This window comes from Aethalodelphis obliquidens, unplaced genomic scaffold (genome assembly GCF_003676395.1).
Source record: "Aethalodelphis obliquidens isolate GAN/ISIS:26980383/991018 unplaced genomic scaffold, ASM367639v1 scaffold8, whole genome shotgun sequence".
Taxonomy (NCBI): Eukaryota; Metazoa; Chordata; class Mammalia; order Artiodactyla; family Delphinidae; genus Aethalodelphis; species Aethalodelphis obliquidens.
The window spans coordinates 57,812,433-57,836,079 of NW_020837952.1; the positions used below are offsets into that span (position 1 = coordinate 57,812,433).

The following is a 23,647-nucleotide window of genomic DNA, read 5'->3' on the forward strand; positions in this document are numbered from 1 at the left end:
CACACACACACACACACACACACACACACACACACACACACACACACTGCTAGAAACCTGGGAGGGACTTGCTGGTGGAGGTTTGACGAATGAATGGAGACAGTGTTTGGGGGCTTTGTTTTTCGTTTTTGTTTGTTTTTTCTTTTTGGTAACCAAATCAGAGCATCCTGCAGCCTTGAGGGTTTTGAGAGGAGGGTGCCGGAGTTTAGGAACAAGCAGCAGCTTTTTGGGAATGTGTTGGAGAGGAAAGGGGAGAGAATGTGGACAGGGGAGAGAATTGTAGATCTGAACATACCTGGGTCAAAGTTGAGGCCCCAGACTCCTAATGGGGAGCAGCCCTACGGGGAGGAAGGAGTCATGAGAGATGAGTTGTTAGTTGTGGATTAAGTTCGATTTGGGTGAACCATTGGGAGGATGAAGCAGGGGAAGAGGCCCTCTAGGCTGGGAATTTAGGGGTCCCGGGTACTTGGAGCATGATCTGCCAATAGAAGGCGGCATGGTCTTCAGCGCACACATCCCCTTGGCTCCACAGGCTCCTTGCCCAGAGGAAAGGGGCACAGCCAGAGGGGTCCAGGGCCTGGGCTGTTCTGCCCTGACCTTCTGACAGTGAAGGCACTGGGGTACAGTCGAAGAAGGCGAGGCTGGGAGGCAGAGAACTGGTTCTAATCCTTGCTGTGCCCCGATGAGCTGTGTGACCTTGGCCGAGTTATTTCCCTGTCCTGGACTTCGTGTATCATCTTTCCATCCATTCCACCTCTAAAGTTCCATGACTTGGAGGCCATCAACTTTATCATCCCCGAGTGTTCCTGAGGGTACCAACAGTGCCCAGGGATATGCCCATCTTGGAGAGAAGGCCCAGAGTCTGCCTGTGGTGAGGAGAGTTGGGGTCTGGGGACTCCCCTGCCATGGGAAGCAGTGCTGAGACTGGAGGTGGCCTCACAGTACAAGGCTGCTGAGCTCCAAAGACTCAGGACAGCAATACCCCAACCGTAAAATGCAACCAGCCGTACCCTCCAAGAGGAACATTCACCCAGCACAGAGGTAGCTCCTCTTAGGCCTGGTACAGACAATGAGGAAAGTGGGTAGAACAAGCCTGGAGGTGGTGAGGAGGGAGAAGAGCATCAAGCAAGTGAAGTCCTGTCCCACTCCCCCATGAGAGAGAGGCGACCCATCTCTGCAGTGTCTTGGGAAAGCTATTGGATTTTCATGCCTCGGTTTCTTAAGCAAATTTGAAAGTTAATAGATATTTTGGTTGGCAGTAGAATTACTCCTTTCCATTTGCTCACAGAGATGCTGCAGTTTGTCAGCAATCAAGTGGGAGAGTTCCCTGACTTGTTCTCAGAGCAGCTGTGCAGCTCCTTCCCTGGCGGTGGTGGAAGTGGCAACAGCGGCAGCAGCAATGGCAGCAGCAGCAGTGGCGGAGCCGGAGCCGGGGACCCCTCGGTGCAGCGGTCCTTCAGCCAGGTCCCGTTACCTTCCTTCTCGCCCTCGGCTACCTCCCCCCAGGCTCCAGCCCTACAAGTCAAGGCTCCCCCCACCGCGGTTCCCCCTCCGCCAAGGGCAACTCCCGTTCTTCAGCCCCGCCCCCAGCCCCAGCCCCAGCCTCCAGCTCAGCTGCAGCAGCAGACAGTAATGATCACCCCGACATTCAGCACCGCTCCCCAGACGAGGATCATCCAGCAGCCTTTGATATACCAGAACGCAGCTACCAGCTTTCAAGGTGACTCAGAACTCAGATGTAATAGCGATTGGTTGGTTCAGAAGTTTTTGTGCCAGTTTGCAGACACTTCCGAGGTAGACTGTAAATAGTTCTGTCCTCTCTGGGGATGACACAGCCTATCAACTTGGCCCTGTCTGAATGAGGTTTCAGTAGCTGGCCGTAAGCATAGTGGTACAGGAACACATTCGGTCTCTTCAAATACCTTAATGTCTACTGTGCCTGTTTCAAGGATACGTGGTCAGAGACTCCAGCGGGCACAGTAGCCACAGGGATGTCCTGGTAACTAGAGGTGGGAGCTTGAATAAAATTAGTCTTGAAACTCACCCAGGTACCAGGAAGATCTCAGCACCTGTAGGTTGAGAACCATTCATCCAGGAGACATCTCCTGAGCGTCCACTGCAGAGAAGAGTACTCCTGTTAACATAGGTGCCGTGTCTCCGACTGGCGGGCCTCACAGTAGGCCCTCGGTGTGTGCTGAGTGAATGAGGGACTTTCTGTGTTGTGCTGTGTCCCAGCACCTTTTCATCAGATTGCTCTCTGACCCTGTGGGGACCCCTGGGTGGGGTTAGTATTGCTCTACTAATTTCAAAGAATCTGACAGGTCTTTAATGGGCTTCAAGGGTTTAGGGGCTGGGGGGAGGCCACAAAGCGAGAAGCTGAGACCCTCATCCCAAAGTGTACCTTCCATTCACTTCACGGGAGGAAATGAAGCCCCAGGGAGTTGGCTCTCAACACCTGCTAACTCCCTTGCTGGGTGCAGTCACTTGCTGATTAGCTTCTCTCACCTCCACCCCAGCATCGGAGTAATGAAATAATTTGTACTCGTTCCCTCAGAAATTGATGCAGCCCTTATGGGATGTTCTTGTCATCTAGACCAGCTTGTAAATGGCTGTGCACATCTTCTTCAGCAACAGGTGGGGAGTTGGGATCGTTAGGAGGCACTCCAGCCTCGGTTATTGCCACAGCTACGGTGACAGAATGCATTCCTCGTCCACGTGACTTTTTTTCTTCTCTTTTCCCAAGTCCTTCAGCCTCAAGTCCAAAGCCTAGTGACATCCTCCCAGGTGCAGCCGGTCACCATCCAGCAGCAGGTGCAGACGGTGCAGGCCCAGCGGGTGCTGACGCAGACAGCCAATGGCACGCTGCAGACCCTCGCCCCAGCCACGGTGCAGACAGTTGCTGCGCCCCAGGTGCAGCAGGTCCCGGTAGGTGGCTGACAAGAATTCAGGGAGGCCTTGGTTGGGGCTCTTGGCCGGCCTGTGGTTGAAGATGTGGTCTACGTGCTAAGCAGGACCAGCGGAGTGTGAGGGAGTAGCTTGCAGGGCAGGTAGGGGCACCTGGACCTTACGAGACACCCGTGAGACCTGGCAGAGAAGACGTCTGCAAATGCACACTGGCACCCACCTAAACTCAGTAAATGCTGGTGTATTAACTCATTTACACATGTAATGGGTATAAAACTGAAAAGAAATGTGCCAGAATGTTCTTAAGGTGTGTATCATAGTGGACTGTATTTCTAACTAATGAAGTAAGTTAGCTTTAAAAAACAATCCAGTTTTACCATTTTTGCTTCCCAGCTCTTTTCCTCACATTCCTAAGTTTGTCCACAATCAGGTCTCTCTTCCTTCCACTGTCCACCCGAGCCATGCTTGCTCTGCCCCGGCTAGGCCGCTGGCATTGCTCTCCTCAAAGCCTTTCAGCCTTCCAACCCAGACCCTCTTTAGCTGTACGCCTTCTCCCCGGCAACCCAGTAATCAAGCTACATTCTCAGTTTTATGAAAATTTTATTTTCTCATTCTTTTCTGGAGGGTCTGTACAGGAAGAAGTAATGCAAAATAGAAAAGTAATGCTACCTTCCTTTTCCTTTTCTTCCTTTTCCATCCAGGTCCTGGTACAGCCTCAGATCATCAAGACAGATTCCCTTGTTTTGACCACACTGAAGACAGATGGCAGCCCTGTGATGGCCGCAGTCCAGAACCCAGCCCTCACTGCCCTCACCACCCCCATCCAGACAGCTGCCCTTCAAGTTCCGGTAAGAGCTGCCCCCCACCCCACCCCCACTTCTTGGGGGTTTTAGGCCTCAGAGATGGTAACGAAGCCTCCAGATACTGAATAGATGTGGCAGCTCTATGCAGTGTGTCAGATTGCAAAATTACCCCATTTTAGGTTTTTTTTCCCTTAAGAAGTACCAGCACTGAATGTTATGTGGGAGTACTAGGGTTTATGAGGGGCAAGAGAGGAACAGCAGAGGAGCCCCAGTTTCTGGGCAACAGCTCCACACAGGACCATCTGCCTCTTAGGTCCTGCTGATGGAGGTTTAGCTTCTGAAGGACCCTAGGCCCCCCAGGAAGGGAGGGGCTCCAAGGTGGGGTACATGAAAGGCACCCATACTTCAGTTGTAGGGTCTTGGCCACTGTCTCATCTTGTGGCAAGAGAGTCTGAGAGAAAAAGTGATCAGAATTCAAAAGCAAGCCTTACTCATAAAAGCCAAGAACTAGAAACAACCCAACTATCCATCCAAAAAGAACTATTGATACATACAACTACGTGGCTAAACCTCAACAATAGTACACTGAGCAAAAGATGCTTATCACAGAGAGTTCCTGCTGATGATTCCATTTATACAGAGTTCAGGAAGATGGTGCTGGAAGTCAGAGCATGATTACTGCTCTGGGGGAAGGGGCATGAGGGAACTTTCTAAGGGGATAGAAATGGTCTGTGTCTTGGTCAGGGTTACCTTGGTTACACACATTGTATGCATACATCACAATTCCATTAAGCTGTACACTTAAACTGTGTGCTTTTTACTATGTGTGAGTTATTTCTTGATGACTAACGAAGTTAAGAAGCTTTTTGTGTGTTCATTGGCCATTTGGATATTGAGGCCATTCGTTGAAGAAAATAAAACTAAAAGTAGTGAAAACAGAAACAAAGAGCAGGCAAAGCAGATTTGAGGGGAAAACAAGGGGAAGCCTCTCTAGTTGGTCTGTTTAATAAAATGGCTCTGATTTTCACTTCTGCCCTTGAGCTTTTTGATGGGCAAATCGTATAAGGAAATGCAGTAAGTTAACTTCACCGTCATGTGAGAGGAAAATACGTGCCATACACCAGGAGAAAGTTCTGTGGTTGGTGCATTGTATGCGAGCTCAGAGGTGGCTAATGGGTCGACAGCAAAGCAGGAATCACATGACGTGTTTCTGGCATCCCTACATCAAAGGTTGGTGTGTATCCACATTAATGCTGTTGTGGCACATGACTAATCAACAGTGACTCTGAAAGGGGCACAGTACCTGAGGTACCACGGCTCCTAAGGCTTCTGGACTTAATTAACCCAGGAAGGGTGTCAGGCTATACAGCGTTTTCAGGTGATGCCACGTGGCCAGGGCCAGTGGGTTTGTGTTGCGAGGTTGCTTTACTCAGACTAACCAAGTGGTCATTCTGCCCTTGTGTCTGTTCTAGACCCTGGTGGGCAGCAATGGGACCATTCTGACCACAATGCCTGTGATGATGGGACAAGAGAAAGTGCCCATTAAGCAGGTACCTGGAGGAGTCAAGCAGCTCGAGCCCCCCAAGGAAGGAGAAAGGAGGACGACACACAACATCATTGAGAAGCGGTATCGCTCCTCCATCAATGACAAAATCATTGAGTTGAAGGACCTGGTCATGGGGACAGATGCCAAGGTAGGTGCCAAGCAAAATGTTATTTCATGCCCCATCATCTCCCCTCTATCTGTCTTTGCTGCAGGAATTTAGGGAAGACCCAGGCCCAGGCTGAGTGAATGCAAGAATAGTTAAAGGTGCTCTCTTACTAAAGCATCTTGGTGTTTTGAAATTCCAGGATTATAAAATATTAACTGTTGGGTGTTGGTAAGGCCGTGGCCTGCCTGGACCTTTGAGTCTGCTCTGCAGTGGTGGTGGCCACCACCACCTCCACTACCACCACCGTGTCGCAGACACCTACTGCTCACTGATGGCCAGATACACAATCGTGTGTACATCTGAGGCAGCTGATGGCATTTTTGGCATATGTTTAATTGTATTCAGGGATGGCTAACAATATTTTAACCTTTTAGGGAGGAGGAAAAATGGAGATTGGATCTTTGACAAAGAACAAATAGAGGAAATTGGTTTTTCATAAATTTCTGGTGTTTCAATGAATGTACCTTTTGGCTTTGGCACATAGGAGATTTTTTTTTACCTGTTGTCTGTTTATCTTTACCTCTATTTTGAAAGAAAATATAATTTTCCTTGTAGCCTACAAATCTGAAAGGTACTAATATACCTTTACTTAAGATAACCAGCCAACAGTACTCTGGTTTTTTGTTTGTCATTTGTTTTCCTTAAAGTTTGTTTTGATGCTAGGATTATCATAGGAAGTAGGAGTAACAGCTAATATATAGTGTTACTGTGTGCCAGGCCAGAGGCTAAACTCTTTACACATATTAGCTCATTTAATCCTCATGGCAAGCCTATGACTCATATACTATCATTATCCCTATTTCACGGAGGAGGAAAGTGAGGTTCAGAGATGTTGAGTAACTTGTCCTGGGTTGCACAGCTAAGTAGTGGGAGAGTCAGCATCTGAACTCAGCACCTCCCACTCCAGAGCCCGAGCTCTGGGCCTCTGCTCTCTTCACTGCAAGCTGGTCTGACGCCACCGTGTTTTTCACCCGTCTTCCTTCCCAGATGCACAAGTCTGGCGTTCTGAGGAAGGCCATTGACTACATCAAATACTTGCAGCAAGTCAATCATAAACTGCGCCAGGAGAACATGGTGCTGAAACTGGCAAATCAGAAGAACAGTAAGTGTGCTCGTTGAGAAAAGGGTTTCAGACTTTCCGGTTATAGTAGAAGTCCTGTGCTGGGCACCGGGCAGGGTCCACTGTTGTGTAAAAGGTGCCTTCAGGAGTGAAGCAGGAGCAGGGGCTGTGCATCCCTCACCTAGCCCAACTCCAGCCCAGGTGGGGTGCTATAAAACGGACCGTTTGCCAGGTAGGGTTTTCTTTACAGAGCTCTTGAAGGGCATTGACCTAGGCAGCCTGGTGGACAATGACGTGGACCTGAAGATCGATGACTTTAATCAGAATGTCCTTCTGATGTCGCCTCCGGCCTCCGACTCAGGGTCCCAGGCAGGCTTCTCCCCCTACTCCATCGACTCTGAGCCAGGAAGCCCTCTATTGGATGACGCAAAGGTAATGAGCTTTTGAAATCCCCTGACCCCTGGAATCTCTCCCATCTCCCCGAAGTTAATAGTGGGGAGGCTGCAGACAGCGGTCCAGGTCAGGTGTTCAGAGGCCCTGGGCTGGAGAGGAACGAGAATTCTGTGAAATTAGCCACGTACTGGAGAATAAAGAAAAAGAAAGCTGACTCTATGGGGATACAACCTCCGGTTTTACTGGTCCTTGCTGAAAGGGCCCATCAGAGGGGAATAATGGCCAAATCCAGCATGGGAACACACAGCGGCTGTTGTGCGGAGCCAGGAGTTGCTGGAGGCACCTCATCGCTTCCCTCGCCCATAATGAGCCTGGCAAGACCACTTTGTGAGTTTGATCAGTTGGGTTAGGATGATGCTGCCTCTGGGTCCTCTTTGGGAAATGATTACAGTTTGCAGTCTAACAGATAACATTCCTACCAAGGGCCTTTAATTGTGGAAGAAAGCCCCTGGCAATTCTTGTTTAATGGAATTCGTTAAAAGAGGCTCAAGCCTAATGATCTTCCCAGGAGCCTGTGGAGACCACTGGGGTTTGTGCTGTATTTTGACATTGGCAGTTAGTTTCTGGCCTCAAAAGCACAGAGTTCCCTTCTAGCGTAAGTTTTTTTTTTTTTTTTTAATTTATTTTATTTGTTTATTTTTGGCTGCGTTGGGTCTTCATTGCTACGCGAGGGCCTTCTCTAGTTGCGGCCAGCGGGGACCACTCCTCGTCGCGGTGCACGGGCCCCCCACCACGGTGGCTTCTTTTGTTGCGGAGCACAGGCTCTAGAGCGCAGGCTCTCAGTAGTTGTGGTGCACGGGCCCAGTTGCTCCTTGGCATGTGGGATCTTCCCGGACCAGGGCTCGAACCTGGGTCCCCTTCACTGGCAGGCGGATTCCCAACCACTGTGCCACCAGGGAAGCCCTTAGCATAAGTTTTTGATCAGACCATTTATTGTATCATGTACTTAATTTTATTAAGGAAGCTCTATTTTTGAAATATTTTATAAATGTGATTCTGCTTGGTAACAAAAGGCCACGTGACATATACGTTGAATTAGATAGGTGTCTGAATCCTTAGAAGAAATTTTCAAATGGTTTAAAAATACTGAAAACAAGTTGTGTGGGATGTACACCCTGGGAGTCAGCGGAGATCTGGTTCCAGTCTCCCTCCCTCCTTAGGCTCCCTGGGCAGGCAGGGCCTCTGCCTCCAGTTCTCCCTCTGTAAAACTGGGGAGAAAACAAAACAATGTTGTGGTTTTAGATATAGGCAAGCGTCTGGGAATTCCCTGGCAGTCCAGTGGTTAGGACTCCACACTTTCACCACTGAAGGCCCAGGTTCAATCCCTGGTTGGGGCACTAAGATCCTATTAGCTGTGTGGTGCGGCTAAAAAAAAAAAAAAAGAATAAGCAAGCTTCTGTAAATAGGTTCATACTAAAGTATGGTCTTTAATCAACTTTGAGGTGTAATTTATATGTGATACAGTGCACCTATTTTACTGTATCGTGCAGTATGATGAGTTTTAACAAGTGTATACGCTTATGTAACTCACAGTAATCAAGATATAGAGTAAAAAGCTGAAAGCATTTCTTCCAAGATCAGGAACAAGGCAAGGATGCCCACTCTCACCACTTTTATTCTACATAGAATTGGAAGTCCTAGCCACAGTGATCAGACAAGAAAAAGAAATAAAAGGAATCCAGTTTGGAAAGGAAGAAGTAAAAGTGTCACTGTTGGGCATCTCTGGTGGCATAGTGGTTGGGAGTCTTCCTGCCAATGCAGGGGACACGGGTTCAATCCCTGGTCCGGGAAGATCCCACGTGCCGCGGACCAACTAAGCCTGTGTGCCACAACTACTGAGCCTGCCCTCCAGAGCCTGCAAGCCACAACTGCTGAGCCCGTGTGCCACAACTACTGAAGCCCGCACACCTAGAGCCCATGCTCCGCAACAAGAGAAGCCACCGCAATGAGAAGCCTGCGCACCGCAACGAAGCGTAGCCCCCACTTGCTGCAACTAGAGAAAGCCCGCACGCAGCAACAAGGACCCAATGCAGCCAAAAATAAATAAATAAACAAAAAAAAACTGTCACTGTTTGCAGATGACATGATACTATATATAGGAAATTCTAAAGACACCTTCAAAAAACTGTTAGAACTAATAAAATCAGTAAGTTTGCAGGATACAAAATTAATATACAGAAATCTGTTACATTTCTATACACTAACAACAAAGTATCAGAAAGAGAAATGAAAAACAATCCCATTTACAATTGCATCAAAAAGAAGAAAATGTCTAGGAATAAATCTAACCAAGTAGGTAAAAGACCTGTACTGGAAAAACTATAAGACATTGATGAAAGAAATTGATGACAACACAAACAGATGGAAAGGTATATTGTGCTCATGGGTTGGAAGAATTAATACCGGTAAAACGACCATATTCCTCAAGGCAACCTACAGATTCAGTGCAATCCCTGTCAAAATACCAAAGACATTTTTCACAGAACTAGAACAAATAATTCTAAAATTTATGTGGAAACACAAAGGACCCTAAATAGCCAAAACAATCTTGAGAAAGAACAACAGAGCTGGAGGTAGCACATTCCGTGATTTCAGACTACAGTAATCAAAACAGTGTGGTACTGGCACAAAAACAGACACATGATCAATGGAACAGAATAGAGAGCCTAGAAACAAACCCATACTTAAATCTATGACAAAGGAGGCAAGAATATACAAAGGGGAAATGACAGCTTCTTCAATAAATGGTGCTGGGAAAATGGGACAGCTACATGCAGAAGAATCAACTGGACTACTTTCTCACACCATCTACAAAAATAAACTCAAAATAGATCAAAGACTTAAATGTAAGACCTGAAACCATAAGACTCCCAGAAGAAAACATAGACAGTATGCTCTTTGTTATTGGTCTTAGCAATTTTTAAAAATTAATTAATTAATTTTAATTTATTTATTTTTGGCCGCGTTGGGTCTTTGTTGTTGCGTGTGCAGGCTTTCCCTAGCTGCAGCGAGCGGGGGCTACTCTTCGTCGCGGTGCATGGGCTTCTCATCGCTGTGGCTTCTCTTGTTGCGGAGCACAGGCTCTAGGCGCACGGGCTTCAGTAGTTGTGGCACACGGGCTCAGCAGTTGTGGTTTGCAGGCCCTGGAGTACAGGTTTGGTAGTTGCGGCACATGGGCTTCATTGCTCTGCAGCATGTGAGATCTTCCCGGACTGGGGCTCGAACCTGTGTCCCCTGCATTGGCAGGTGGATTCTTAACCACTGCACCACCAGGGAAATCTGGTCTTAGCAATTTGGGGGGAGCTGTGTCTCCTCAGGCAAGGGGAACAAAAGCAAAAATAAACAAATGGGACTACATCAAATTAAAAAGCTTTTGCATTGGGACTTCCCTGGTGGTCCAGTGGTAAATAAAGAATCTGCCTTCCAATGCAGGAGACACGGGTTCGATCCCTGGTTGGGGAACTAAGATCCCACATGCCACTGGGCAACTAAGCCTATGCGCCACAACTACTGAGCCCACGCATCTCAACTAGAGAGGCTGCATACCACAAACCACAAAACCCATGCGCTCTGGAGCCCAAACGCCACAACTACAGAGCCCAAGTGCTCTGGAACCTGCGCCCCACAACTAGAGAGAGAAAAACCCACACGCCACAACTAGAGAGAAGCCCACGGGCTACAACTAGAGAGAAGCCCACACGCCACAACGGGGAGCCCGCGCACCACAACAAAAAGATTCTGCGTGCCACAACTAAGACCTGACGCAGCTAAAAATAAAAATAAATTAAGAAAAAAAAGAGAGTAGACGGATGTAACCCTAAAAAAAAACAAAAGAAAAACCTTTTGCACAGCAAAGGAAACTACCAACAAAACTAAAAGGCTACCTACTGAATGGAGGAAGGTATTTGCAAACAATTTAATAAGGGGTTAGTATCCAAAATTTTCAAAGAAGTCGTACAACTCAACATCAGAAAACCCCCCAAACAAACAACAATTTTAAAATGGGCAGAAGACATGAATAGAGATTTTTGCAAGACATATAAATGGCCAACAGGCACATGAAAAGATGCTCAACATCAGGAATTCCCTGGTGGTCCAGTGGTCAGGACTCCAAGCTTCCATTGTAGGGGGCATGGGTTCAATCCCTTGTCAGGGGACTAGATCCTGCATGCCACAACTAGGATTTCTCATGCCGCAACTAAAAAGATCCCACATGCAGCAACGAAGATCCTGAATGCCACAACTAAGACCCGGCACAGCCAAAGAAAAAAATATTAAAAAAAAAAAAAAAAAAAAAGACATATGCACCCCTGTGTTCGTTGCAGCATTATTTACAATAGCCAAGATAAGGAAGCAACCTGAGTGCCCAGAAATAGATGAATGGATAAAGAAGACGTGGTATATATGCAATGAAATATTAGCCATAAGAAAAGAGTGAAATCTTGCCATTTGTGACAACGTGGATGGACCTAGAGAGTATTATGCTAAGTGTAATAAAAGAGACAGAAAATGATAGGTGTTGGTGAGGATGTGGAGAAAAGGGGACCCTCATGCACTATTGGTGGAAATGAAAATTGATACAGCCACTATGGAAAACAGTAGGAAGGTTCCTCAAAAAATTTGCAATAGAACTACCATCCAATCCAGCAATTCCACTTCTGGGTATTTTTCTGAAAGAAAACAAAAACACTAATTCAAAAAGTAATGTTCACCCTTATGTTTATTGCAGCATTATTTACAATAACCCAAGATATGGAAGCAACCTAAGTGCCCACAGATAGATGAGTAGATAAAGAAGATGTGATATATATATATATATATACCGTGTAATGTTACTCAGCTGTAAAAAAGAATGAGATGTTGTCACACCATGTGTGATCCTAGAGGGTATTATGCTAAGTGAAATGAGTCAGACAAAGACAAATACATAGGATTTCACTTATATATGGAATCTAAAAAACAAAACAAATGGACGAACACAACAAAACGAAACAGACTGGTAGATACAGAGAACAAATGGGTGATTGCCAGAGGGGAGGGAGTTGGGAGGGTGAGTGAAATAGGTGAGGGAGGTTAAGAGATACTACAAACTAAAAAAAAAAATTAAAAAAAAAAGATACTACAAACTTCCAGTTACAAAATAAATGTCACAAGGGTGAAATATACAACATGGGGAATATAGTCAATAGTATCGTAGTGTTTTTGTATGGTGACAGATGGTAACTAGACTTACCATGGAGCTGATGTAATGTATGAAAATATCGAGTCACTCTGTTGTGTACCTCGAACCAACATAGTGTTGTAGGTCACTTATACTTCAATTAAAAAATAACAATAGGGAATTCCCTGGAGGTCCAGTGGTTGGGACTCCACTCTTTCACTGCTGAGGGCCCGGGTTTGATCCCTGGTCAGGGAACTAAGATCTTATCAGCTGTGTGGTGCAGCCAAAAAAACCAAAACAAAACAAAAAACAATAAATGGGGCTTCCCTGGTGGCGCAGTGGTTAAGAGTCCACCTGCCAGTGCAGCGGACACAGGTTCAAGCCCTGGTCCAGGAAGATCCCACATGCCACGGAGCAACTAAGCCCGTGCACAACTACTGAGCCTGCACTCTAGAGCCCGGGAGCCACAACTACGAGCCTGCGTGCGGCAACCACTGAAGCTTGCGTGCCTGGAGCCCATGCTCCGCAACAAGAGAAGCCACCGCAATGAGAAGCCCGCACACCACAAGGAAGAGTAGCCCCCGCTCACCGCAACTAGAGAAAGCCTGCACGCATCAACGAAGACCCAATGCAGCCAAAAATAAATAAAATAAAAATAAATAAATTTATAAAAAAACAACAAAATGATAAATGAATAAATCTCTTCTAGTTTAGAACAAAATGATATAGAACATTTTTATCTCCCATGAACTTACACTTTGCAGGAAGTGTACACACGTCTCTGCAGCCTGAGACTTCTGATCTGCCTTCTGTCGCTTTAGATTAGCTTGCCTGTTGTGGAATTACACAGAAACAGAATCCTGCAGAGTGTCCTCTTTTGTGATGGAGCTCTGTTGTAAAAGCAGAGCTCATGTCCCTCTGGTCTTTAGAACATGTTCTTCTCCCAGGTGGCAAGAGGGCAAGTGCTTTATTCCCATCTGACTTAATGGTCTTGAATTTAAATCTCATGATCTGATTCCGATATATATAAAAGTAAAATCCTATAAAAATCCACGCAGTATTCGTTCTAACCTTGTGGCCCCCTGTTTTGAAGGTCAAAGATGAGCCGGACTCTCCTCCTGTAGCACTTGGCATGGTGGACCGCTCGCGAATCCTGCTGTGTGTCCTCACCTTCCTGTGCCTCTCCTTTAACCCCCTGACCGCCCTGCTGCAATGGGGAGGGGCCCACGACTCGGACCAGCATCCACACTCAGGCTCTGGCCGCAGCATGCTGTCTCTCGAGTCAGGTAGGTGGAAGGCCCCTCGTGCCACCCGGGCCTGGGTGGGCTGCTGTGGCAGGAGAAGGCCCTGCATGCAGCCACTCGGCTTGTCCGCCAGGTCCCGAAGGGCTTTCGTAGGGGGCCCCCACCTGCTTGCTTCTGATAGGGACTGGCATAAGTCGCATTTCAGAAGTAACGGGGCAAACCTGAGATCAGTCAGAAAGAGCAAAACAAATCAGGACCCTGCACTGCCTTAATTGGGGGTTTGAGGGTGTGGCTGTTTGAAGGAGGATGTGGTCTTCTTACTGCCTGAGTCATTAAACCAGTGGCCTAACCCTGCCTTGGCTAACAAAGATTTTTGTGGCATCCTGCCCCATAGAGACAAGGGCTACAGGGTTCCTAGTTAGGCTGTAGAACTGTCCCAAATTTGCTATAGTGTGGATTAAGGTGCATGTATTATTCCTCCCCTATGCACTTCGACATTGCTACTAAATGAAGCAATCTCATTTGTTCCAAAAATGAGGTAGGAGGCTCTTTGCTCTCACAGTGAGGGGTCAGTCAGGTGCCCTGCAGTCTCCCAGGGCTGCTTCAGGAGGCGCTTCCCCACGGGCTCAGCTGAGACGCTCCTCCTTAGGTTCTGCGGGCTGGTTTGACTGGATGATGCCAACGCTTCTCTTGTGGCTGGTGAACGGTGTGATTGTCCTGAGCGTCTTTGTGAAGCTGCTGGTCCACGGGGAGCCAGTGATCCGGCCGCATTCGCGCTCCTCAGTCACCTTCTGGAGGCACCGGAAGCAGGCAGACCTGGACCTGGCCCGGGTGAGTCCTGCCGCCTGCCTTTCCCCTTCCTCCCCCAGGCTCGGCCCATAACTCAGCAACTTATTCCAACACCCCAGCATATAAAAATACCCCGGGGGCAAGAGGACGAGGGGACCCTACCCCCAACAGTTACAGGGCAGCGGAGGAGAGGGCACCTAGGCAGAAGTGATTCCACGGACACGAGCTGATCTCTAGTCTGTAATATGACGGGAGAGTAAAGTGCTCTGGGAGTCTGGGGTGTGAGCAGAGTGGTCAAGAGCAGGAAGGCCCTTCCAAGGGGAGAGGATGGCAGGAATAGGTGGGCTTCTGGGGGACTAGCAAGTAGATGGGTATGTCTGGAGTGTAGGATATGTCGGGGGAGACGAGGGCTAAGGCTGGTAGTGTAGCTAGGGCCCAAGTTGGAGACGTATTTGACTAGCAACTGATTTGAGGTTTTTGTCCCAGTTCTCTGGAGAACCAGGAAGGTTTTTGAGCAGGAAAATTTGCTGCAAATCCTCTTTTGAAATCAACAAAGGAGTTTATGGGAAGGATTCTGGGGCAAACTCACGGCACGGAAGGAAGAGTTAAACACCCGTGTCTCGGGAGGAGCAAGGACCAGTCCAGCCCTCGGCAGCAGGTAGCCATGGGCTTGCTCTCCCCGCCTGCCAGCTGCGGAGCCCACAAGAGAGAATTTGGCCAGCCAGTCTGTCAGTGGACCTGTCAGCCATGTCCAGGGCTGCGGCTACTGCAATATAGGTGTGGTTGTTGGCGCCACCCCTAACGCAGGATGACACGTACCCCTAGATGTTTATCCTAGAGACAGGTTCAGGGCTGTGTTTTACGAACGTCATTCTGGTGGCTGTATGAAGGGTGGGTTGGAGGAGGGAGACACAGATGCATGGAAGCAAGTGAGGGTGCTCTTAGAGGAGGCTGGGTGAGAGGTGACAAAGAGCTGGAAATTGAAAGGAAAGGCATGAATTCAAGAAATACCTGGGATGTGAAATGGAAGGAAAGTGGCAGTGACAGTGACTCAGAGATGGGGGAGGCTGGAAGCTGTGGTGGGCTCCATCTAACCGTGTTGCTTGAAAGTGCTATGAGAGGGCCCTGAGGGTGAGAAGCTTCCCAACCAGGAGGCAGGCCGTGGTGGCCAAGATGGGTCGGGACCAGAGTGTGCCGGAAGCTGTGCGTCTGCCAGGGGAGGGCACTCAAGGGCGAGTTGGATTGGTGAGTTGGAAGAGACAAGAGCCAAAGCCCGAGCCTTGGAAACAGCCAACCTTCCTGGGAAAGACGAGGAAGAGGAGCCAGGAGACACAGAGAAAGGCTCACCTCCTTTGGAACCTGTAAACACAGGTGCTTCTCCTGGCTGGAAGGATGGCAGCACCACCTCAGAGATTGTCATCCTCAGAGCGTTGGCATCTACTTTCCCCTTGTAAGGATCCTCTTTTCTGTAATGGTGCAGGAAGGAAAGTACAGGTATCATACCCACTGCGTGATGGGAAAGGAGAAGAGCGTTTACTCCAGTTTCTCAAGACTGTGTCGCCTCCAGTAATGAGAAAAACAGAGAAAAAGGCCTTCAATACAGGGCAGTAGACTCCCTGCTAGACCCTCTCAGGTTGGCAGAGAGTTGTTCAGATCCTTGGTTAGAGTAGTTTAGCTGTGTATTTGCCTAAAACTGTGGTTCTCAAACGTCAGCAGACATTAGGATCACCCAGAGGCCCTGACCCCAGAGGCTCTGATTCATTAGGTCGGGGAGTGGTGGGGGGAGGGTTAGGGTGAGGCACCAAGAATTCACATTTCTCACAAGATTCCCAGAAACCAGTAGCATCTAACAAGATGCTACTGATCTCTGGGAACCACACTTTGAGAACCTAAAAGATCACATCGTTCATCGTCTAGATCCATGTCATCACCATATGTATGAAAGCTACGTACATAAATTCTGAAATTCTGAATAGTATTTGCTTGAAGATACAACATAGTACCATCCCAATTTAGTAGAAAGACTGGGAGGAAATATATTAAAATGTCAGCAGTCATTCTTTCTGGGGGATAAGATTACAGGTGATTTCTTTTTACTTTTTTGTAGCTTTCTAAATTTTCCCAGATTTTCTTCAGTGAGTTTGTATTACTCTAATAGTCTGGAGGGGTGAAGAGAAAGTAAGAGTTTTTGTTAAAGTAAAACAAAAAGGCCACGTCAAGGCCAGCGAACATTACACCTTCTTGCTTCTTGCTAGGGAGATTTTGCAGCTGCCGCTGCAAACCTGCAAACCTGCCTGTCGGTGTTGGGCCGGGCACTGCCCACCTCCCGCCTGGACCTGGCCTGCAGCCTCTCCTGGAACGTGATCCGCTACAGCCTGCAGAAGCTGCGCCTGGTGCGCTGGCTGCTCAAGAAGGTCTTCCAGCACCGGCGGGCCACCCTGGCCACTGCCGCAGGCTTTGAGGAGGAAGCTAAGACCAGTGCTCGGGATGCAGCCCTGGCCTATCACAGGCTGCACCAGCTGCACATCACAGGTGAGGGCTGCCACCACGGCCTGTCTTGCCTCGAAGTGCCCCCATGCCATAGCTCCACCCTGGCGCAGTTTGCCAGTTTTCTGCCCCAGCTGAATGATGTCCCCTTCACACTACCCGTTTAGGATGGTTAGACAAACAGCTAGAGCGGTAAAGATTGCAGTTCATCAATTTAAGACACACGTTTTTCACATTAACATCTCTACGCTTGGCTTTGTCCTCTACACAATGAATGTCATGGTTGAGTTGGCAGTGTTTTTTCCTTGGTGGTACTTAATAGTGAAACTTAAAATTGATGGCATCTTAGATTCAGTGAAATATGATCATTAATTTCATTCAACGAACTCCTGCTCTAATGGAGAAGCAGACAGGTCAGCAAGTGAATTACAGTTCCGTGTGGTAGAGGTAGCGGAAGAATTGGATTTCAGTTCAGGGGAAGGGGTCCTTGTTGGGGAGGGTTTCAGGAAAGGCTTTCTGGAAAGTCTCGGCTTTGCACGAAAGGATGCGTACGAGTTCACCAGCTCTGCAGAAGGGGAGGTGCCTTCCAGGCAGAGGGATGCATGTTCCCAAGGAGGAACCCCACGTGGGTAGCTCTGGAGGAGAATATTCCAGTGGTCCCCAAGGTTGGCTGTGCAAGGGGAGAGGGATGGGAGCCAGTGCAGTGGAGGAAATGACGTCATCAGGTCTGTGCTTCTGAGGTCGAGATGATACGCTCTGAAGAGAGCATTGAGGCTGCCTTTAGGGAGGACCAGTGGAAGCTAATGCAGGTGCCAAGAGGACAGGACAGAGATAAAGGAGAAAGTGGGGTTGACAGGCCTTGGGGACTCATTGGACGGGAAGGGTAAGGAGAGGAGCTAGCTAGGATGGTTCTCTGGTTTCTTGCTTGAGCGTTTGGGTGAACGCTGTTGCCACCAGCAAAGGTAAGGAAAACAAGAGGAAAATCAGTTTTCTAGGGAGGAGGTGAGAAGTTCCGCTCGGGACACTTGCCTGTGAGACACCGAGGGGAAATGATGCAGTGGTGGGGGCCACGCTGGATCTGCAGGCCAAGGAAAGGAGCTGGGTCTTTGGCCTGCAGGTGAGAATGAAAACCATGGGTGCTGATGAGAGGGCTTGTGGTGAAGGGGGCCCCTCGAGGGCATGTGGAAGGAGACCCACACGGAAGGGGCAGGCCCGGGACAAGGAGTCGGGCAGAGGCTGCCTGAGAGGTGGTCAGGCAGGAGAGGCCAAGATGCTTGGTGTAGAGGGAGCAAAGTCAGAGGGTTCAAGAAGGGAAGTTGCTGCTGGGCCATCGATAAGATGAGGGCAGAGAACAGCAGTGGGATGTGGTAACAGGATATAGGGCCCTGGTGGCTGAGGGAGGGAGCTTCAGCCCAGGCCCCAGGGGGAGTGGAGATGAGACACTGGAGCCAGCTGTGGGGTGTGAACACCTGGGGCCTTCGTAGAGTTCTAGCAGAGGGCCATTTGCAGACCTCCCCTGCTTCTCTGTCCCATCAGTGTGCCCGGGCCCGGGGGGAGGGAAGCAGCTCCATCCCAGGTCTCTGATCTGGAGGCTGCATCTGCTCAGGAGAATTCCAGCTGGGATGGTTCACATCACTCATTCTGCCCACATTCACAGCACTCTGTGGGCCTGGCCCCACGCAAGGCACCAAGAGGACAGAGGTGACACGGTCCCCACACTGCCCTCCGCCTTCCTTCCCTGCAAAGGAGAAAGGCCAGTCGGTGGTGCCTCCCAGGGGAGACCAACACCTAACGCCTGTGCAGAATGAAGTCTGGGGGCTGATAAAAGACCAGAGAGGCTGGGTGGGATTGGGAGGCCTGGCTGGGCCACCCCTGAGGCTCAGCAAAGTGAGGCGCCTGCTTGCCTTGGGCACCTCCCTGCACTGTGGTGAGGACTGAAGCAGGCAGCAGCGTGAAAGCCTCAGAGCCTCGACGGGCCCCGGGGCCTGAGCAAGGGCACTCTGGTCCCCGAGTTCAGGGCCACCGCAGATGAGCTGTACAGCCCTCACGGGAGGGTTAGTAAGCCTCTCCTGGCCTTCCACCTCCGCCCCATGATGTGTCCGCTGTCACGGCTCAGTTGTGTGTCACGTCCCCCCACCTCAGGAGGGTGTGCGCTTATATACTGTGGGGTCTTGTTGAATGAAAATAAAGTCACGTCAGTTTGTTCTTGGGTTTTTGTCTTTAATTTTTATAACCTTTCTCGCAACATTTGGAGACGCAGGATTGTGTTAGCAGGACGTGGCCATGCTGTTGACGCCGTTTTGGAAAGCGTTGGAGTTCGCGCCTCTGAGTCCTGTTCACCGGCCTGCGGTCACAGCCACTCCCCATTACACAGGGCTGGGGCCGCGGGCCAGACCTGTGACCTGTGTTTTCTCTTGTCCCCAACAACCTGTGAGGCAGAAAGGAGCACACTGCTACGAAGTCACAGAGCCTGGCACCCAATCCAGGACTGTGTGATCACCGAGCTCACAGACTTTCTCCTCTGGTTCTGCTGGTGCTCCGATTGTGCTTGAGAAAGCAGGAAAAAGCTTGGGTCGAGGGAATCCGTCAACAGTCGTTGTCCATTTCTGCCGCCATAGGCAAGCTTCCTGTGGGATCCGCCTGTTCAGATGTACACATGGCTTTGTGCGCTGTGAACCTGGCTGAATGTGCAGAGGAGAAAATCCCCCCGAGCACGCTGGTTGAGATCCATCTCACGGCCGCCATGGGGCTCAAGACGCAGTGTGGAGGCAAGCTGGGCTTCCTGGCGGTAAGTGTGCTTCAGTTCCCTCCTGTGGACCTTGGCTGAGTGCCCTTCCCAGCCAGGAGCCAAGATGTGAACATAGGTGTGGGCCCCCGCCCTTGGGGGGCCGACCACCTAGAGGGGTAGACATTCATTCAGTGGGTCATTCCACAAATACTTAGGGCAGTGAACACAACAGACGAAATTCCTCCCTTAGAAGCAAACAAGGCATTTTAGTGCCCTGAGGTGAGAAGATTGATTCAGTGATAAGAGCGACCTGTATTCAGGGGTTAACATATGACTCTTCTGCTTGGAATCTTCTGGTTGTGTCTCCTGGTTCTTTTGTTCACTCAGAAGTATTCTATTTGGTACCTTGTGTTGATCACGGCACTGTGGATCCAGAAATGGAAAACAATGTATGTCTTGTGAGGAGCTCAGGTCAGATTCTGGGGTGGGAACTGGGGTTTCAGGCGCCTCCAGTGAGCCTGACACAGGGCCAGCCTCGGGAATTCACAACTGGATAATTCACAGTCCTTGTTACCAGCTAGTTCCCAGCCTCTGCTGACCTCAGGCTTCCTCTTACTGCAGCAGACATAGGCACGTTTCATTCAATGTCTACTTTGGGTAGGCTGACGAACACATCAGCTGTTTCAGAAAAGAATGATCACATCCCCCCTATCCGTTTCCATATCTCATTAATAACGCTGATGAGCTGAGAATGAGCAGGACCGTGCCCTGTGGTGACGCTGATACGTTTCTTGAAGTGTGTCACCGTAATCTGGGTGACGAAGGGCATAGGAGAGCCCAGTGTACTTTCTGTGTCTCAACCCCGTTTCCAAGACCCAAATAAGACGTTCATTCAGCAAACGTGACTGAGTCCCTGCTCTAGGCCAGGCACTTCCCAGGGAGGACGTGCAGTGGCAAGCAGGACATTCGCCCTGCCTGGGGGAGCACATAGTCTGTCAGGGAAACCAGACCAGGACCAGGCCTTCAGGGCAGTAGATGAGTGTGAGGGTGGGGCTAATCTGGCTGCCCAGAGAGCACACTGGGCTCCCGACCCCATCTTAGAGGAAGTCAAGGTGGGCTTTCTGGGCAAAGTGAATCTAGGCTGAGAGCAGTCCTAGTGCTCTGGGCCAATGTCGTTACATTTGTAACTTCTCTGCCCCCCAGAAGTACTTTGAAGGCATTAATTTTACGGAAATACAGCATACATACAGAAAAATATGCACATTTTAACTTAACAGCTCTTTTTACAAAGTGAACTTACGCATGTAAGCAACCACCCAGATCAAGAAGTGGTACGTTCCCATCACCCCCAAAGCCTCCTCAGGCCTTCACTCATGCTGCCCCCCTCAGAGGTAACCATCATTCTGATTTCTGTCACCGTAATTTAACCCACCTGTTGTTTGTTGTTCCTGTAAACCTTTTATTGAAGTACAATATACATGTAGAAAAGTACGCAAATTATAAATACACAGGTCAGGGACTTCCCTGGTGGTCCAGTGGCTAGGACTCCGCGCTCCCAATGTAGGGGGGCCCGGGTTTGATTCCTGGACAGGGAACTAAATCCCACATGCCGCAACTAAAAAAGATCCCACATGCTGCAACTAAAGATCCTGCGTGCCGCAACTAAAGATCCCACATGCCGCAATGAAGGTCCTGTGTGCCGCAACTAAGTACTTATTTGGCACAGCCAAATAACTAATAAATAAATAAGAAAATATTTAAAAATAATATTAATAAATAAGTAAATAAATAAATACACAGGTCAGTGACTTCACAAAATGAACACACTCTTATAACCAGCAGACAGATCAAGAAGCAGAACACGACCAAGATCCCAGAAGCCTACCTTGGGCCCCTTGCAGTCAGCAAACTGCCCCTCCCCTCAAGCCCTCCAGCCAGGTGACCACCATCCCCATGAAAGGAGAGTCACACATATGTCCTGTATATGTCTGGCTGTCTTCGCTCAGTGTCACGTGTAAGGTTCATTTACGTTGCGTGTACTTACAGATTGCCCATTCTCATTACGTTATAGTAGTCCATTGTATGACTAGACGCTTACAAATGGACTTCTGGGTTGTTTCCTGTTTTTGGTTATTGTGAATAGTGCTGCTGTGAACATCCCTGTTCATCTTTCAGTGAACATGTGACTGCGTTTCTGGGATGGCGCTGCTAGGTCAGAGGTTATGCATATGTTCAGCTTCAGTAGACACTGCCTGACAGTTTTCCAAAGTGGATGTACCAATTTTCACCTCACCAACAGTGGAAAGAGTTCCAGTTCTGCACCCTCACCAACCACGTGACAGTGTTGTTTTTTTAGCCCTGCTGGTGGTATCTCATAGTTTTCATTTGCAGTTCCCAGGTGATGAAGGATGTTGAGCACCTTATCATTGGCCATTGGGATAGGTTGTTGGCCATTTGGACAGCCTGTTTTGTGAAAACCCTGTTCAAGTCTTTTACCTGTTTTTTATTTGTGACGTCTTTCTTTTTGTTGGTTTGAGGAGTTCTTTTTTCTGGCTATGATCCTTTGTTGGATATGTGCTTTGCATATATTGTTTCCCTCTGTGACTTGCCTGTTCTCTCTCTCAGTGGTGTTGATTGATGAGCACAAGTTATTATTTTTTTTTTTTTGGCTGTGTTGGGTCTTTGTTGCTGTGTGTGGGCTTTCTCTAGTTGCGGTGAGCAGGGTCTGCTGTCTTCGTTGCGGTGCACGGGCTTCTCATTGTGGTGGCTTCTCTTGTTGCGGAGCATGGGCTCTAGGCGCGCGGGCTTCAGTAGTTGTGGCACGAGGGCTCAGTAGCTGTGGCTCGCAGGCTCTAGCGCGCAGGCTCAGTAGTTGTGGCACACGGTCTTAGTTGCTCCGCGGCATGTGGGATCTTCCCGGACCAGGGCTCGCACGCCTGTCCCCTGCATTGGCAGGCAGATTCTTAACCACTGTACCACCAGGGAAGTCTGAGCATAAGTTCTTAATGTTCATGAAATCCAGATTATTCGTCTTTTCCTTAGCAATTAGACATTTTATGTCCTGTTTAATATATCTTTATCCTACCCCAAAGTCATGAAGATACTCTCCTATGGTATCTGCTAGTCTCTTTATTTTCAAATGTTCACACATAGGTCTATAATCCACTTAGAATGGATTTTTGTATGAGCTGGAGGTAGGGGTGCAAGATCGACTTTTTTTCATATGTATTATCTCCCAACCCCAGAATCTGTTGTTAAAATGACTGCCCTTTCTGCACCGCACCAAGTGGCACCTTTTGCTTAAATTAAATGTCCACGTGTGATGAGTCTCCTTCTGGACTCTCTAGTCAGTTCCATTGCACCAACACCGCACACCCCTAATGGCCAACCCCTCGAATACGTCTTGATATCTGGAAGTGTCAGTCCTCCGGCTTTAGTGACTAGTGTTTGCTCTTTACCTTGCCTTATAAATTTTAGGATCATCCCGTCATCCCAGAAATCCCACTGGGGTTTTGATTGTCTTTGTTGCTAAGACACAGGTGTTCTTTAATGGGCTACTCAGCCCATTTGAGGAAGGCATGTGTGTAACAGCTGAGGATCAGGAAAATGGTTCCCTAATGAGTGTCCCCCCACCCCAAAAATATTGGGTATGCCTAACAAGCAGTGAGCAGTTTAACGTGCATTTCCTCAGTTTTCTTCCTGCACGTCAGAACATATATGCATTATAATTTATTTAATGTGATCATATCAGAAACCCTGTTTTGCCACTTGCTTTTTTCAACCAGATTATAAGTCTTGGGCCTCTTTCTTTGTTGCCTCCTATTCCACTTGCTGCTCCAGCATGTGTAAATACTGTCCTTGATGGAGCCAGTGTGCCGCTGCTAGATGTTTGGGTTGTTTCCAGCATTTGCAGTTAGAAACAGTACTGCAGGAAGTACCCTCACCCGCTTGTACAATACCTCTTCAGGTTAAGTCTAGAGATGGTGATGCTGGGTCAAAGAGTATCAATATTTGGAAAATCAGTGGTATCGCCAAGTGTGCATTTTCAGTAAGGTGGGAAGAGGAGAGGAACCAGTCTCTAGGAAAGTAGCTGCTCCTCTCATCTGTTTGCTTCTCTTGGAAGGGGAATGAGAGACCCAGATAGTACTTTCTTAAATAGGAAGAAGCTTTGAATTTGGTGGAATGTATTTAGCCAGCAAATGAGTCAGGCATTGGGGGTCACGCAGAGGGCTGGCCTCCGTGAAAATGGTGTAGACCAGAGGCTGCCAAGCTTTCTTGGTTCGCGGCACCCTTTGTGCCTCAGTAA

The 23,647-nt window shown here is 48.7% G+C and overlaps 1 protein-coding gene across 2 annotated transcripts in view; it reads left to right on the forward strand.

The window, feature by feature from the left end:
- SREBF2 (sterol regulatory element binding transcription factor 2) overlaps positions 1–23,647 on the forward strand; it is a 60,520-nt gene that overhangs the window by 21,066 nt on the left and 15,807 nt on the right. Inside the window, exons 2-11 of one of the 2 annotated variants that reach the window (XM_027107826.1) lie at positions 1,289–1,720; positions 2,744–2,925; positions 3,606–3,752; positions 5,180–5,401; positions 6,407–6,521; positions 6,730–6,911; positions 13,187–13,379; positions 13,987–14,168; positions 16,382–16,658; positions 19,232–19,401. In XM_027107826.1, the coding sequence (XP_026963627.1) occupies positions 1,289–1,720; positions 2,744–2,925; positions 3,606–3,752; positions 5,180–5,401; positions 6,407–6,521; positions 6,730–6,911; positions 13,187–13,379; positions 13,987–14,168; positions 16,382–16,658; positions 19,232–19,401 (2,102 nt within the window). Of the gene's footprint in view, positions 1–1,288; positions 1,721–1,748; positions 2,635–2,743; positions 2,926–3,605; positions 3,753–5,179; positions 5,402–6,406; positions 6,522–6,729; positions 6,912–13,186; positions 13,380–13,986; positions 14,169–16,381; positions 16,659–19,231; positions 19,402–23,647 lie in introns of those variants that run through there. The other variant, XM_027107828.1, reaches the window with a different exon arrangement.